The sequence below is a fragment of the Penicillium verhagenii genome (genome assembly GCF_028828195.1).
Source record: "Penicillium verhagenii strain IBT 33310 chromosome Unknown utg000003l_segment0_segment0, whole genome shotgun sequence".
Taxonomy (NCBI): Eukaryota; Fungi; Ascomycota; class Eurotiomycetes; order Eurotiales; family Aspergillaceae; genus Penicillium; species Penicillium verhagenii.
Genome location: NW_026643167.1, coordinates 2,692,945 through 2,708,188, shown reverse-complemented (window position 1 = coordinate 2,708,188; position 15,244 = coordinate 2,692,945). Strand labels below are relative to the sequence as shown.

At 48.5% G+C, this 15,244-nt stretch overlaps 6 protein-coding genes across 6 annotated transcripts; 2 read left to right on the top strand and 4 right to left on the bottom strand.

Annotated features, from left to right (window-relative positions):
• Window positions 1-318: 318 nt before the first annotated feature.
• N7466_002394 (uncharacterized protein) lies at window positions 319-2,751 on the bottom strand (the record flags this gene model as incomplete). Its single annotated transcript, XM_057161792.1, has 1 exon — window positions 319-2,751. One exon carries the CDS (start codon window positions 2,749-2,751, stop codon window positions 319-321), a length of 2,433 nt encoding a protein of 810 aa, XP_057025077.1.
• A 1,563-nt stretch (window positions 2,752-4,314) lies between these two features.
• Window positions 4,315-5,528, top strand: N7466_002393 (quinone oxidoreductase family protein; the record flags this gene model as incomplete). The annotated part of the gene is made up of 3 exons (XM_057161791.1): window positions 4,315-5,195; window positions 5,245-5,419; window positions 5,481-5,528. The coding sequence occupies 3 exons, from the start codon at window positions 4,315-4,317 to the stop codon at window positions 5,526-5,528; spliced, it is 1,104 nt and encodes a 367-aa protein (XP_057025076.1).
• A 219-nt stretch (window positions 5,529-5,747) lies between these two features.
• On the bottom strand, window positions 5,748-7,575 carry N7466_002392 (uncharacterized protein; the record flags this gene model as incomplete). The annotated part of the gene is made up of 5 exons (XM_057161790.1): window positions 5,748-6,693; window positions 6,745-6,993; window positions 7,046-7,063; window positions 7,128-7,213; window positions 7,273-7,575. The coding sequence occupies 5 exons, from the start codon at window positions 7,573-7,575 to the stop codon at window positions 5,748-5,750; spliced, it is 1,602 nt and encodes a 533-aa protein (XP_057025075.1).
• A 1,748-nt stretch (window positions 7,576-9,323) lies between these two features.
• On the bottom strand, window positions 9,324-9,940 carry N7466_002391 (RNA-binding protein; the record flags this gene model as incomplete). The annotated part of the gene is made up of 4 exons (XM_057161789.1): window positions 9,324-9,534; window positions 9,602-9,708; window positions 9,790-9,862; window positions 9,918-9,940. 4 exons carry the CDS (start codon window positions 9,938-9,940, stop codon window positions 9,324-9,326), a joined length of 414 nt encoding a protein of 137 aa, XP_057025074.1.
• Window positions 9,941-10,524: 584 nt separating this feature from the next.
• Window positions 10,525-11,250, bottom strand: N7466_002390 (GNAT family N-acetyltransferase; the record flags this gene model as incomplete). Its single annotated transcript, XM_057161788.1, has 1 exon — window positions 10,525-11,250. The coding sequence occupies one exon, from the start codon at window positions 11,248-11,250 to the stop codon at window positions 10,525-10,527; it is 726 nt and encodes a 241-aa protein (XP_057025073.1).
• A 1,750-nt stretch (window positions 11,251-13,000) lies between these two features.
• Window positions 13,001-14,500, top strand: N7466_002389 (mannitol dehydrogenase family protein; the record flags this gene model as incomplete). Its single annotated transcript, XM_057161787.1, has 1 exon — window positions 13,001-14,500. One exon carries the CDS (start codon window positions 13,001-13,003, stop codon window positions 14,498-14,500), a length of 1,500 nt encoding a protein of 499 aa, XP_057025072.1.
• Between the last annotated feature and the right edge of the window lie 744 nt (window positions 14,501-15,244).

Here is a 15,244-nt window from a genome sequence, read left to right as displayed (position 1 = left end):
ATCATAGATGCTGGTACATTTACACGTCTAAATATCTACTGGTACCCGTAGACGTACCAAAGAGAATTTTCGATGTTAATATCACCATAAGATTTCATGAAAAACAACGCTATGTATGCTACCTATGCTACCTATGCTACCCCAATACCGTCCCAATGCTATCCCAATGCTATGAAATGCTAGATACCCAAATGCCAATCCCAAAAAGTTGTAAAAACTAAACGTAGAACCATACAACCGCCAAGAAAGTACAAAATAATACAGCAGTGTACACAAGATCCAGTACCTCCGAACAGTGCCCACGCCGGGGCATAAAAGTCACTCCCATTTTCTCCATTCGTTAACAGCCTTCCTGATCTCTCCCTGACAATCATACCCCCTCCGCTCAGCTTCGTCCAATTCAGCCCTCCGATCATTGTATCTCCTCTGCGCATCGAACCGCCTAAGAGCAATATGCTCCAGGCCCGGATAGTCGTTCCTCAAGATAGCCTCCTTGAACATCTGCCTCATCGGCGTTGTGTAGAGCTGGCAGCTCGCTTCACGGATCCGATTCGACCTGTCACCAGGTAACAGATGCGTACTGGTCGAGAAACTCTTCGCAAGGGAATGATTCGATTTGGCCAGCGGCCAGATGACTTCATCGTAGCAGTCTTCGCAAACCGTGAGCTCTGGGAGCTCGGGAATATAGTGCCAAGCGCCCTTGATGGGCCTGTCACGGCGGCAGTCATGCAGCGAAGTCTTGCGGCGGACATAAGATATCAGCTCTCGCAGATCTGGACGACGGCCTGGCTCCGTACGGGCGGCAGATGTATCCAGCAGATCGATATACTGGACAAAGCGCGGGCTGGAGGTCACGAAGTCGCAAATTCGCTCCTGGACCTCCGGGCAGTGTTCCAATGTGTCTCGGTGGGTGGGGACCAAGATACGGACGCTTCGTGCACAGCTGCCGCAGACATGGAAGCGGGGTAGGAACATGCCTGTTTCTGGGTCGACGACACGGTACCAGGTTTGCTCGACTGGGTCACGGCGAGCGCAGGGGGTGATGCCCGGTGGTGGGCGGGTCAGCTGGTAGAGCATTTCCAGGCTGTCGTGCTTCTTTTTGAGCATCTGAGTCCAGCACAGGCGAGTCCAGGCGTTGGAAAAGGCGCAGCGGATTTTCAGGTTGGGTGGCTTGGGTAAGCTTTGGACGAATAGGTCCTCGTATCGGGAATTAGAAATCTGCGCCACGCAGGAGGGACATATGTCCAGGTGTGGGAGGCCCTTTAGGGTGACCCAGTCATTGTAGCCTGATACGGGGTTCCCCCGAGGGCATGGGATCACACATGCCCCCCCTGTCGAGCGCTGTGGAGAGCTGGACTTTTGGCTGGACGTGGGTTTGGGTGCCAAGGTGAGTGCCTGTGGGGGGACGCTTTGCCGTGGCGGTTGATCTACAAACTTCACAGAGTTGGTCCGACGAGGCTTGCTAGAGCTGGCTTGGGCCTCGTCCGAAGACATAGACCTGGAAACCATAGCCGATGGGGCCCTGGATGAAGGCCGTAAGGTCGGCGGCGCAGGCGCGACCAGGGAAGTCGCCCTACCCCGTGTGGGTGGCTGAAGGTGCTTGGGCTCTTGAAGTGTGGCTGTCTTGATAGGCTCCTTGGTAGGTGGCATAGGATGACGGCTTGAAGAACGAGAAGGCTCACGGGAAATTGGGCGTGTTTCTCTGTGCGGAGCCACCGGTAGAATCTTTGGACTGATAGATTTGGCCCTGGGTCGCCTGGGAGGCTCTGTGTCTGAATCAGATCCTAGCTCGCGAAGCTCATGCCTCAATCGCAGTTTCTCTTCAATTCTCTCCGAGAGTGTAGGAGCATCAGGAGAACGCCTAGCTTGCATGTGTGTCAATGGAGTGGAAACCGAGGGCGAGGGGACATAGGAAGATGGTCTGCCGCGAGTGATGCTCGAGTCTGAGGGGACATAGGAAGATGGTCTGCCACGTGTAGTGCTCGAGTCTGATTGATACTCAGGGCTTTGCTCCGTGCGTTGATAGCTTGGAGGTGCTTGAGCAGGTGAATTTCCAGCACGCACGCTAGTTGAACGGCTCAAAGGTGCTTCCGGGGGCAACATCGTCAATAGATTGGTCAAATCAAAAGGACGGCCTTGATTATCTAGTTCAGAGTGTAGTGGACGTGTACCGCTCTGTTGAAAATACTCCACTTCATCTCTGTTAAAATCGCGGCCCCGTGGTCGAGACTGGGGACGCCGCTGGCGAGAAGATCGTTGGTCCAAGATGGGGAGCTGCTGGTAGGCTTGTGGAGCCTGGCTTCGAGGCACACTCGAGGCCGTCGGTGGAGGAGCACCATAAGATTCGTTTAATGAAGCCTTGGTGCGGACAACTGGCTCCGGAAACTGGGGAGGAGATCGTTGGCCCGGGGTGGGGAGCTGCTGGTAGGCCTGTGGAGCCTGGCTTCGAGGTACACTCGAGGCCGTCGGTGGAGGAGGAGTACGAAGGCCAGAACTGTTGTCATCGGAGGAGACATTTTCCAATCCAGGGGAAGCGAAGGCGCTGGGTGGGTCGATTGACGTCGGAAGAGGAGAATCCGGAGAGAGAATGACCGGGTATTGATCAACAGTACCCCTTCTACAGGCTCCCTCGACTCCAGGCTTTTCACCGAGCTTTGAAAGACCGTGTAGTTCTCGAGCGAGCGAGGCAGGCTCTTCCTCCACGCATGGCACGGGAGGCCATCGGAAACGTGCATTGCGAGAAGAAGACATGTTGTTTTTTTTTGTTGGTAGTTGGTGTGATCATACAGAGTCAATTGGAAATAGTACGATTCGATGTTTTTTTTACCCTGCTGTAATGTGGTGTGTTGGTGAAGCTCGAGAGAAATTTAAAATCATAGTCTTAAAGGTTTAAGTAGTCAAGAGTTGGGCAGTAAAGCGAGTCAAGAAGCTGGTGTATAATAGCCTCAGTTAGGAAGGGAAAGAAGAAATTTTCCGCCTTTTGTATCTGAAAACAAAGATGCAATGATGTCGTGTGTGTGCGCAGCCCGGGTTAGAGCAGGGTATATAAGTGTTGGTCAATCGGGCATCACCCGGGCTGGAAGAGAACTCTGATAGGGCCGCAATAGTGATTGGGCGAAAGTGGACGAATGACCAGGAATAGTATCAGGCCGCATGTAGTGTCCACAGGGATTTCCCATCGAAACACGCCAAACAAGGGGTTTACTCGAACGTTCACTAAGACGCAAGAGGCGAGGCGTGGCTATAGTGGGCAAGGTCGATCATTAATGGATTCATTGGGCACAAAGTCAGACACGGACGCTCCCGTGTTTCAACAACATTCAAATGTTTACTGTAGCCTGGATCCACCAGGGACAAGGAGAATAAAGAATCCCCGAGAAAGCATGAAATAGATCTATTCAAAGATAGGTTCCCCTGGCGTGTAAAAATGTTTGAAAATGGCGAGTTGCATGAGCGATCCGAGGCTAACTGTGGGCCTGGGTTAGGAACCGCAGCGGATGTAGATCCCAGTGCTTGGTCTGCAGACCGTAAGCATGAAATCCTGCAGTGACAACATTTGAAGTGGGCCAACCGAGATCGGGCGCAGGGTCTGCCCAGAAAGGAAATAAGCAACCTTTGATTCTGAAAGACTTGTCCTGTCACCGCTCATATCTCATATCCTTGCGTAGCGTGCATATATATTATCAGGGGCCGAGATACGAAAGCATATATGTATTGTCACCAACGTTCATCCTGGAAAAGAAACAAGTGAAAAAGTCACGGTCGCTCTGCGCATGACGATCATGACCCCTCTTGTTTAGAAGGGACATGGGCGGTTAGAATGGCTGGACATCCGTTCATTAGATCCTAGCTCGAGTTTAATCCAAGACACGTTGGAAAAAAGAAAATTCTTTCTTTTGTTTGACAATTGTCTCGATAGGCGCCACGACTCACGAGGCTCTGACAAGTGCCCATGTTGTACAACCTGTACATCGGGGTTGATCCGACGGTTCTTGGGAAGCCGACGGAATGGCGTCAAGAACCCCACATTCTCGGAAGCTCCGAATACAATCGGCTTTTAACCCGGGTTGCAGTGGAGAGATATCGTAGTGAAACTGAAGTAATTGTCGAATTGGATGTCATCGGATCCCACTATGGCTCAGTAATCAACTAGAACAATGAGCCCGGATGAAGCGTAGTGCTGACGAAGAGTGAATTGATAATTCCGTAGGCGGAGAATGCGGGGATGCGATGACAAATGAAGCTGTTGATGCAATAACACGAATCTCACCCATTTTTAGTTGCACACTTTCCCCCACTTCCTTCCATTTTCTAATGTCACTCTGTACACTCCGCAGAAGCAGTATTCGCCTTGCAGCTGTTCGCAACCATATTATCCCACCAATCCCCACCTCGAGACCGTTCACATTCACATCCATACGCAACATGTCCGTCCCCACTACCATGAAGGCCGTCGTGGTCGAGCAGACTGGTGGCCCCGAAGTCTTGCAATACAAGACATCCTACCCAGTGCCTACACCCACTGAAGGCCAGCTCCTTGTTCGCAACAACATCTCCGGTGTGAACTTTATCGATACATACTTCCGCACCGGCTTGTACGCATCCCCGAAGCCGGAGATCCTGGGTCGCGAGGGCGCAGGTGTTGTCGCAGCGGTAGGACCCAACACATCCGGTTTCCAGGTTGGAGACCGCGTTGCTTGGTTGGCGAATGGTGGCTATGCCGAATACACCGCCGTTTCTGCAGCCAAGACTGTCAAGATCCCCGAGGGTATTAGTGACGAGGATGTGATGGCTTCCTTCCTGAGTGGACTGACTGTCCTCTCATTTGCCAAGGAGACTTACGCCGTGCAGAAGGGTGACTGGGTTCTCCTGCATGCTGCTGCTGGTGGCGCTGGTTTCCTCATGACCCAGATCCTCAAGTCGATCGGCGCAAAGGTCATCGGAACGGCCGGTGGCGCGGAGAAGTGTGCTCTTGTTAAGAGCCTGGGTGCTGACGTGGTTATCGACTACCGCAGCGAAGAAGGTAAGGATTGGGTCAAGTTGGTCAAGGAGGCGACGGGTGGCCGCGGCGTTGACGTCGTGTACGACTCTGTTGGCAAGGATACCTGGGAAGGTAGCTTGGAAGCTGTTAAGCGCAAGGGGACCATCGTGTGGTTCGGTAATGCTAGTGGACCGGTTCCTCCCATTCCCCTCCCGTAAGTATGATCCCGGAAAATTGCGGACAATGCTCACCAGGTTGTATAGGAGACTCTCCCCGAAGTGTGTTAAGATCGCTCGCCCCACCCTCTTCGGATACATCGAGACTCGAGAAGAGTTCGAGTACTACACCAATGAACTCTTTACTTTGCTCAAGTCGGGTCAACTCAAGGTCAAGATTCACAAGGTATACCCATTGGAGCAGATTGCTCAAGTTCACACGGTTAGTCTTCGTTACCCCTCTTACTACTATGTACGAATTAGTGCTTACTCTCAACGAACAGGACCTGGAAGGCCGGAAGACAATGGGCAAGCCTCTTGTGAAGCCGTAAACTTGGATGTCAAAGATAAAATTTTCATGATCGATGGCTAAATATCTGTTATGACAATCTCAAATCCACGAACTTCACCTGCGCTGATCCATACCTGGTTTCTTTAAAAGAGTAAAAGATGAAAAATCTTGACTAAAGATAGATAAAATATGAAAATACTAGTAAAAAAAAAGGGAAAGGAGAAAAGGGGAGGAACTGCCTCTGTCTGTTCCTTGGCAATCACTCGCCGTCGTCCGCTGTGTCATAGTGCTCATCGGACTCGTCGGCATTTTCAAGACCTTTGTCATCGTCTTGCTTCTGGCCAGTAGCCTTAAGCGCCATCTTGATGGCATCGTCGACGAACAGATCATTGTGACTTTCGGACTCCTTGGATTTCCGGACTTCATTTCTCAGATCACGGGGTCGCTTCCAGTTCAACATCAAGTCATTTCCGATGTTAGCGGCGAAGCTTGGGAGAGTTGAGTAGATGCCTTGGAAATAGTACGCTCCGCAATTGAGCCTCCAAACATTGGTCTGGACCTTCAACCCGGGATAGTAAAGGTCGAGTTGATCTTGTTCGATGAGGAAAAGAAACTCATGGCTAGGCGCCTTGCCATGATCCCAGTCCCAGCGCTCCTCGGTGCTCAAATCGGTCTCCGGCTTACCAGGGTCACGGAAAGACTTAGCCTTGACATATCCAACCGGAGTCAGACCCAGCCCGTTCGTGAATGCATGATAGAAGGCAAGGACATCAATTTCGGGCTTAGCAACAGAGATGACCTCAAACCCATCGATATCTGGGATTCTCTGCACCTGAATATCCCGATCGCGGACATGCTGCCTAAAGAGAGTGGCGATCTCGGCGGGAAGGGTGCCAGCAATAGCATACTTGATGGTGTTTTGAGCCTTCTCGATACCAGACGTGTCGTCTGAAAGGTACCCTGCGCTGAAGAGAGACGAGCATGCTCTATTGAAGTCTCCTGGGACATGGCCGATCAATTTCATACTTTTCGAGAGTTCCAACCTGGCAATGTTACATGTCTTGCGGGCCTGAAGGATGTCGTCTTTGTACTCTGGGCACACGTTGTGGAAAAGCAAAAATGTAAGGAAGTTCCGGATGGTATCAGTGGCCATTTCAATATCAGCCGTGCTGTCTGGATTGAAGTATCCCATGTAGAAAGAGCCACTAAAAAAGATTAGCTCCAGTAAGCCACGGAGGTATCAAGGTTGAACTCACAGGAAACCTGCAACAACTTCGTTAAAGCTGATATCCAGGCCCTCGCGCTCCTTTTCGATCAGAGTCTGAGTTCGAGCCTGCATGATCTCTTCCGTGGTCATTTCCTTCATGTCCGATTCAGTAACACCGGTTCCAAAGTTAGGGCCGAATGAAACACCTCCATATTGCAGGTATTTCTGGAAGACATTGCTTCGAGCAGGTTCAATCCGGCGCTTTCTCTGGAATCGCATCAGGGCTTCCTCGATCCGACTACAGGAAGACGGTTAGTCTGAGCATCACAACATCAGGCATGTTTTCTTACTCCTTGAAAGATCGATTTCTAAAGGTGATCAGAATGTGTTAGCGTAGCTGTCAAGCATTGTATTTGCTTTCATAAAACATACAGGTCATAGAGGCCAAGGTCTTCGGTGTACTCAGCGGGTGTCAACGGGCCATCGGTATGCCATTCCTCAAACCCAGTGGGCTTGCCCTATTTCCCAAAACAGATTAGCCTTCGTAGCTATTTTGCCAGAGTCCTTTCACGCTTACCATTCCACGCTTGATCTTGGGGCCATGTCGATTCTTCTTTTTCTTTTTCATGTGCATCTCGGCTACAATCTGAGGGCCAATCACTTCAGAGGCTTCTTCAAATTTGGTATTCGTTTTCCCAGATTTGGGCTTCGGCGTGGGGTCGGATGGCTCGTCCGCTGCATCTTTGACCTGGGTATCTCTGACAGTCGCTTGGGGCTCATCCAATTCCTTCTTGTTTGAATCCTCATGATGAAGGTGGGGAGTAGGACGGAAGGGGAGATCCACAGAGATAGAAGAGCTTGGGGGAGCCAGATTCTCCATAGTGAAAGACCAAGTCGAGTTGGTTGGGGAAAGAAGATAAGTGGATGAGGAAAGGAAAGGAAAGTTCGAAAGAGAAGAGGTGAAAAAGAATAGAAGAATAGAAGTGGAAGAAAGAATAAGTTACAAACAGAGGAGTGAAACAGAGGAGCGGCAAAGGGAGAAAAGAGTTGTAGATTGGTGAGGGGGTGAAGTGAGCACAACACAATCTTCAATACTAGTAGGGTTGTTAATTTTATTTACTTCAACGTTAAGAAGAAATATCACCTGTTTGTTTTGATTGTCACGTTCCTCCAATTGAACCACATACTAATACTATCAATTAGGCACATAAATGTAAATACCATGAAGGGCTTATGCCTCACTGTATAAAATGTGATTTATGCCAGAATTTATATTTCAAAAATACAGAACTACCTACCAGTAGGTATAGAAGGCTCCAGGTCTTTGATCCTGACTCGTGAGTAATCAGAGCTGAACTGATTTCTGTCATTGTTTCATTTCCAACGACTTTAAAATTCAGGTCGACTGGGCTAATCAACATCTTCAATTTCTCGTGGGTCAATCAATATAACGAATACGAGTCATGCTGAGACTAGGGAAAATATTAAATTAGTAGAGGGGCGAACACAAATTGCTAGTGCTGGGGGCAACTGCCATTTCATGCAAGTGTTCTTTGAAAATATTCAATGTTACTAGCTACTGACCTACTAATTAACTACTATACTACTATACTAACTTTTACTGGATAATGAGATCTCAACAGCTTCCAAGGTTACCCAATTCCCACAGAGCCCCACTCAGGCAAACAGAAATTTTGGACTAAGATGTCCGCTACAGATAATAGATGTGGAATATCCAGAATATTTCAATGTTAGGTTGGTAGGAGTATGTAAGTTGGGGACTGATGAGCCTCAAGGGCTTCATCTCGGGGGTATGATTTTTTTTTCGGTCAATTTTTTTGAGTACGACAGTTTTGTGGAGTTGGCTTTGGCGATTTGATTTGAAAAGGCGGTGGCAATTGATATTTAATCACAATGAACATGTGTACAGCATGACATAAGAGCGACCAGTCAACAAGAATAGATGTTGAGTTAAGATAGAATATGGAGACTCGGAAGTATGGAATTAAGCTTTGAGAATATAAGTTGATCAGGGATTCAGGGTTGAATCGGTTATCTTTAGATGTTCCCAGAATGGAGTCAAATGATCATCGTGAATCCATTGTGGCGTTTGTGGCTTTGGCTCTCACCCGTACCCCTCGTTGCCGGTGGGGCTGCGCGAGAGCGCTTTAGGCCATGCTCGAGGCCCGTGGGCGATTTGTACAGCGCATGAAGGGGGGGGGGGAGGCTTTTACACCTCAAATAAACTCTTGCAAAAGCTGAGCGATATCGCAGGAAATCGTCAAGAGAGTAACAAAAGGGGTGCTTGCGTGTTTTGAGACCGTGGGTCGTATTGTTAGGTCTTTTCTCTCTCACGAGTGTGTTGCCGCTCTTGTTCTAAGTCTTTAAGATCACGAGCCGGGGCTGACACATTTTGGTATTTGAATTAAAAACGAAATCCCGTCGGTGTCGGCGAGGGTCTTGAAAATAGCCATGACTGTTGTCCTTTCGCTGAAGAAAAAAAAGAAAAAGGGAGAAGAGATCGAGATCCAGCCCTTGCACTGTGACAGCTGCTAATTCTTCCAGCTCACACCCTTTTCACCATTCCTATTAAACCCCCCTCGCTGTGCCTTGTCAAGCCGAGAATGTTTAGTAGCCACCGCCGTTGTAGCCGCCCTGCTGGCCACCGTAGCCACCCTGACCACCGCCGTAGCCGCCCTGGCCACCACCGTAGCCGCCCTGGCCGCCGCCGTAGCCGCCCTGGCCACCGCCGTAACCACCACCGCCGTAGCCACCACGGCCACCACCACCGTTGCCACGAGCCTGGGCAAGGTTGACCTTGATGTGACGACCATCAAGCCTGTGAGGGAAAGACGATCTGTTAGTTTTTTCTTGGTTTCTGTATTGCTCAAATGTATGAAACGTACTCCTGCTCGTTCAGGCCAGCGATAGCAGCTTCAGCCTCCTCAGCGGAGGAGTAAGTGACGAAACCGAAACCGCGGCTGCGGCCGGTATCACGGTCACGCATCACAATCTAATCAACTAGTTAGCTCACTCGATCGAACTTTGACCTCACTTTCCGGTGAATGGCGGATGGAAGTCGGGGTATGCGTACAGCGTCGACGATTTGGCCGAACTGGGAGAAAGCTCCCTGGAGGCTGTTGTCGTCAGTGGACCAGGAGAGGTTACTAAATAAAATATTAGTGGAATGAGAGAGTCGGTTCTGAGCTAATAACAACATACCCGACGTAAACCTTAGCAGACATGATGAAAGTTGTGATAGTTGCGTTGGGAAAAAAGGGATGGGGAGAGTGTCAAGAAGATGGGGAGGTGTCAAGAAGATGTTACCAATAAGGGTAGAAATCCAAGGTTGAGAAATTACCCCGCTAAGAAATCTTAGGTACTAATTGTTTGAATGTGTGATGCAAACAGATGACCAATCACGAGTGAGGGGTCATGGGACCCGCGCCTTTTGCAAGTTCTCGCTAGACTCCAGCTCATCAAGCCGGATTCTTACTTGATTACCATCTTGTCGATCACTGGGGACACTTGACCACTTTAGGATTCTCAGGGCTATTCCTTACTTTGTCCCTTACAGACTGGTTATTGTCTTATGCTGGGAAAAAACCCATGGATCGAGGTGTCGATCACTTTTGATGAGGAGTACAATCATCATGATCATCTGTGAGGCCACGTGGTCTAACTAGTGGGGGCAAGTGGGGTAACTTGATGCTATTATTGATCTATTGATTTACTTTACTTTGTCTTCATGGTATCAGATCAACTAATGCTTTTGGGGCTCTGTCCCGGTGGGCACCTTGCAAGGTACCACATTCGCCTCCACACAGCCTCAACCCGCCCGATAAACCATATATCGAAATATGTATTTCCCAAACTCCCCAAGCTCATATTCGTTACGTCCCACTTCTTGGAACCCACTCTTCAAATACAACTCATTCCCAGCAGGTGATGCGTGACACCAACATGAAAGCCTCTCCACTGCCGCCAATTCCACACCCCATTCCACAAGTTGAGACCCCACTCCTTGGTGTTGGTAGTCAGGGCTGGTCACAAGAGCTTGGAGAACAAGATACTGTGCTTCCTGCATTGAAGATGATTCCCATCTCATTGAGTCCTCTCGCATCTGGCGACCGATGACTCGAGTCGGTGTGTCTGGTATGGTGTGCTGGGATGGCATAGATTTTGCGACAAGCCTATCTGCTGTAACCGGAGCGCTATCGTCCACCTTTGTGGAGGATTGATCCTCTCTATTCAGAGTAGTGCTTGTCATCTTAGCTTGGGTAGGCTGCGTGACTCCTTCCGCTTCCTCTTTTATCCTTCTCAGCCAGCATGCCCATCCAACAATCGCTCCATCGTTTTTGACCGCCGCGACCATCGAAGATGTGGGATCAGAAAGCCAGGATTTGATGGACCCCTCCATAAGCCTTTCATGTGTACCTTCTGCTTTGCCATTAAGCATGAAGTTTGAGAATCTGTCCGTCTGGAATGCAGCTGAGTGAACTCTTACGAGCTCCGTAATGTCCTTGTCGTTTATTGGTCGAAGAGTATACCCCATTGTGTTCCAGACTGGTTTTCCGGAGGGGCTGTATAGCTTGCAGGACTCTTTATTTTGTTTCCCCCCGAAGTGTGACAAATGAAATGAGAGAGAGGGGAGGGAGCGTAAGCAAAAGTAAATAGGGGGAAAGATAAGCATCGGTGCTTTGGCACCCCTGCTTGATCTACTCCAAAACAGTTAGTCTGTAATTTAGTAGGGCCATTAGCCTAAATAAGCTCATCATTAACGTTACACTGCATATGTCAATAGGCTGCCCAGCACCATCTGATTTTCTTTACTAGTAGTTTATATGATCTCGCCGTCATGATTATCTTATTTTACGACCCTCAATCATTGAACATTTGAAACACCAGAGCTTGACATCCCCGGTGTTCTACCTGCGACATGGTTTGGGGACCAACTGGGTATGCCTCAGCAGATTTCCCGACTTTGAAGTGGCAATTTGACTTCCAAGGCTAAGACAGAGACAGGACCAACAAGGCGATTTTATACTTGAAGGCAGGGGCATTCAAATTACCTCATCTTAGTACATGCAGTGTCAAAGAGCAAACATTTGGATGATGGTTTACGTATGAGGTCTTATCTGAAAAGCTCATGATATCATTGTACAGATTTGGAGATCAGCAGAGGCTTGCTTCTACATGATCAAGAAGCTAGTCAAGACCGAAGACGTGGCACGATGGCAATATCCATAGATAAAATGAACAAATGAGAAGGCAAAGGAAACTAAGCATTGAGCTCTTCTGGAGGCGATATGCATCAATGATTACATAGACAGCATTCGGGTGGGGGCATTGCCGTACTTCTTATGTGGGCTGCCGCTTTTTACATAATGTGTGAAGGCCTTCAAATTGAGGAAGGTAGAATCACTGTAGTAGTAAATATCAGAATGAGCTAGAATATGTTAGAAATGTGACTGATATGGCCGAAATCGATTTTTTTTGGGTTTCAAGTATTGGAGAGCTGGTTCATTCGGCAGCGGCTTCTACGGGATCTCCTGTTTGAGCTACCCCGGGCCGGAGCTCACTGCCCCCTTTGCCCCATATTTCCTGTCAGATTGACTCCGTATACCATGGTAACTCTGTATTCTATCTGCATACCATATACGTTTTATTACCAGGCTATCTCCCAGGTTTGGTCCCATTACTAATCTTGATAACGGCGTACCATAGTACAGTATGGTAAACAGACACAAAAGATCGATAGTAATTAATGTTTGTGTAATGTAAAATCGTGGAGCTCTCCACTCATTACCGATTCAGGTTAGATCAGGGAAACTCAATTGCCGGATATACCTCTTTAGTATCGCTTCCAAACTTTTCGTTTCTTAGCTGCACGTTCTTTTAAAAGAATCTCCCTCAACAGTGGAAGGGTTCTAGAACCGAATGCGCAGATGACCATATCCTGGTAGCTCTCTCTTGTGTACAGGCCCTTTTCCTTTGCACACTGACCTTCACTTCTCGTAATGATGAAATCGGAATTCAGTAATCGAAATATTGAAGCTTCCGCGTGATACGGTCGATAGCTTTCTGCTGGAGTTAGCGGTGACACGAATACCTATCTCATTCGTTCTGATGGGGCCCCCACAGCATCCCACCACATGATGTGGGTTATTCCCCAATTTTGCCAAAACCGGCCGGGTGGCGGTGACGTACATAGTAAAGAGCTGTTCGCAGCTATTTAATAATATTTATCCCACTTTCTTCTTCTTTGATTTTTTTTCTTCAAGTTTGTACAAATTACTCCCACGATGGCTCCCTTGAAGCTCAACAGCAAGAACCTGTCCCAGATTGCCTCCGCTGCGCCGGTGCAATTCCCTACCTATCCGCGCGGCGATGCCGTCAAGGAGGGAATTGTCCACATTGGCGTTGGTGGCTTCCACCGAGCTCACCTGGCTGTCTACGTTGATCAGCTTATGCAGCACCATGGCGTTACCGACTACGCCATTTGTGGAGTTGGGCTGACACCATTCGACGTCGGTATGCGTGACGCCCTAGGCTCACAGGATCACCTCTATACCGCCATTGAGCGTTCCGCCAAGGGTAGCGTTGCCAAAGTGATGGGTAGCATCAACTCCTACCTCTTCGCGCCCGATAACCGCGAGGCCGTCATTGCTAAGATGGCACACCCCGATACCCATATTGTGTCGCTTACTATCACCGAGAGCGGGTACTACTACAATGAGAATACGCACGAGCTCCAGACTGAGGACCCCGATATCCAGCACGACCTCAACCCTGCCAATACCTCCCCCAAGACCACTTTTGGTTTCCTCTACCATGCTATGGACCGTCGCCGTCAGCAGGGATTGAACCCTTTCACAGTCATGTCTTGTGATAATATGCAGGGTAATGGTGCTATTACTCGTAATATGCTAGTCTCCTTTGCTCGTATCCGCAACCCCGAGCTTGCAGAGTGGATCAACACCAAGGCCCACTTCCCTAACGCCATGGTGGACCGCATTACCCCGCAGACATCCGCCGCCGACAAAACATCTCTCGCACAGGAGTTTGGTATTGAGGATTCGTGGCCAATTGTTACGGAGCCTTTTATGCAGTGGGTTATTGAAGACCACTTCTGCGATGGCCGTCCTCCTTTTGAGAAGGTTGGAGTGCAAATTGTCAAGAATGTTCAACAAGTCGAGGAGTTTGAGAAGCATAAGCTACGTCTTCTTAACGGCAGTCACGCCATTATTGCCTATGGTGGGCAGCTTGCAGGGTACAATTACGTCCACGAGGTTATGCAAGACCCACTTTTCAACAAATTTATCTGGCAAATGATGCAGGACGAGGTAAAGCCCACCCTTCCAGTGATTGAGGGCGTTAGCATCGATAAGTACTGTCACACTCTCGTGGAGCGATTCTCCAATCCTACGATTATGGACCAGTTGCCCCGTATTTGTGGCGGTGGTACTGGAAAGATTCCTCAGTTCATTATGCCTACTATTGCTGAGGCTATCTGGGTTACTGGGCCCTTCCGTCGTCTTTGCTTCACCGCTGCTACCTGGTTCCACTATATCAACGGTGTGGACGATAACGGCAAGAAGATCAATGTTCAAGACCCTATGCTCGAGGAGATTCAGACAAGGGCTCGAGTTGGAGGCACCAACCCTATGGAATTGCTCAACATCAAGAGCCTGTTCGGTGAGGACCTGCGCTCCAATAAGCGTTTCGTTGATACCATCACAATCGCGCTTGAGGAAATTGTCCGTGATGGCGTCGTCAAATCCCTCCCCAAGTACATCGACTAGACAGCTGCTAGTTCAAGGAAGATATACATATGTCTGGAAGCGATCTCGCTTTTTTTAATCTATTGTGGGACATACGTCACTAGGGCGTGATTCACGAAAAGACGAGTCATTGATACACAAAAGTCAGTTGCAGTAATTTAGGAAAGTTTTGGATGCTTGTGGAGGTCAACATTGAAGATTTCCAACCTTGGAAAGTTATGAGTTTGACGAATTGGGATTCCTTTTGTGTACCTAGTCAACTATATCCCTCTCTTCTTCCTTGTTCACCCTTGGTGTCGGTCAATGCACATATGTGCCGTTTTGTCAGACATTTGAAACCAAATCAATACCTACTAGTACCTATTACCACATCAATGTGTGTAGTATATTTCCACTACATAAGAGCACAATACTACCACTCCTACCACCATAATATACATATGTATATATATTTATATTTATGAACTATGAATTTGAGTAATTTAAAGATTGATACTGATTATTTTAATACTTAAATTAATAAAAAATATTTATATTTATGACTTTTGTATAAAGGTTTATGCATCTTTGGACCCGCTGATGGGGACCCACATGTGGGCAAGGGTTCAAATGTTTGCACATGTCTAAAGATATGACAGCACAGGCGCTCTTTCTCCTTTCTTTTCCCACGATGATTTTTTAATGGTTTTACCGAGACCCGAGTGCTCTGCGCAATTCCAGAATCGCCTTGCCAGCAAAGCGATCCTGAGGGGGAATGTTGTGATA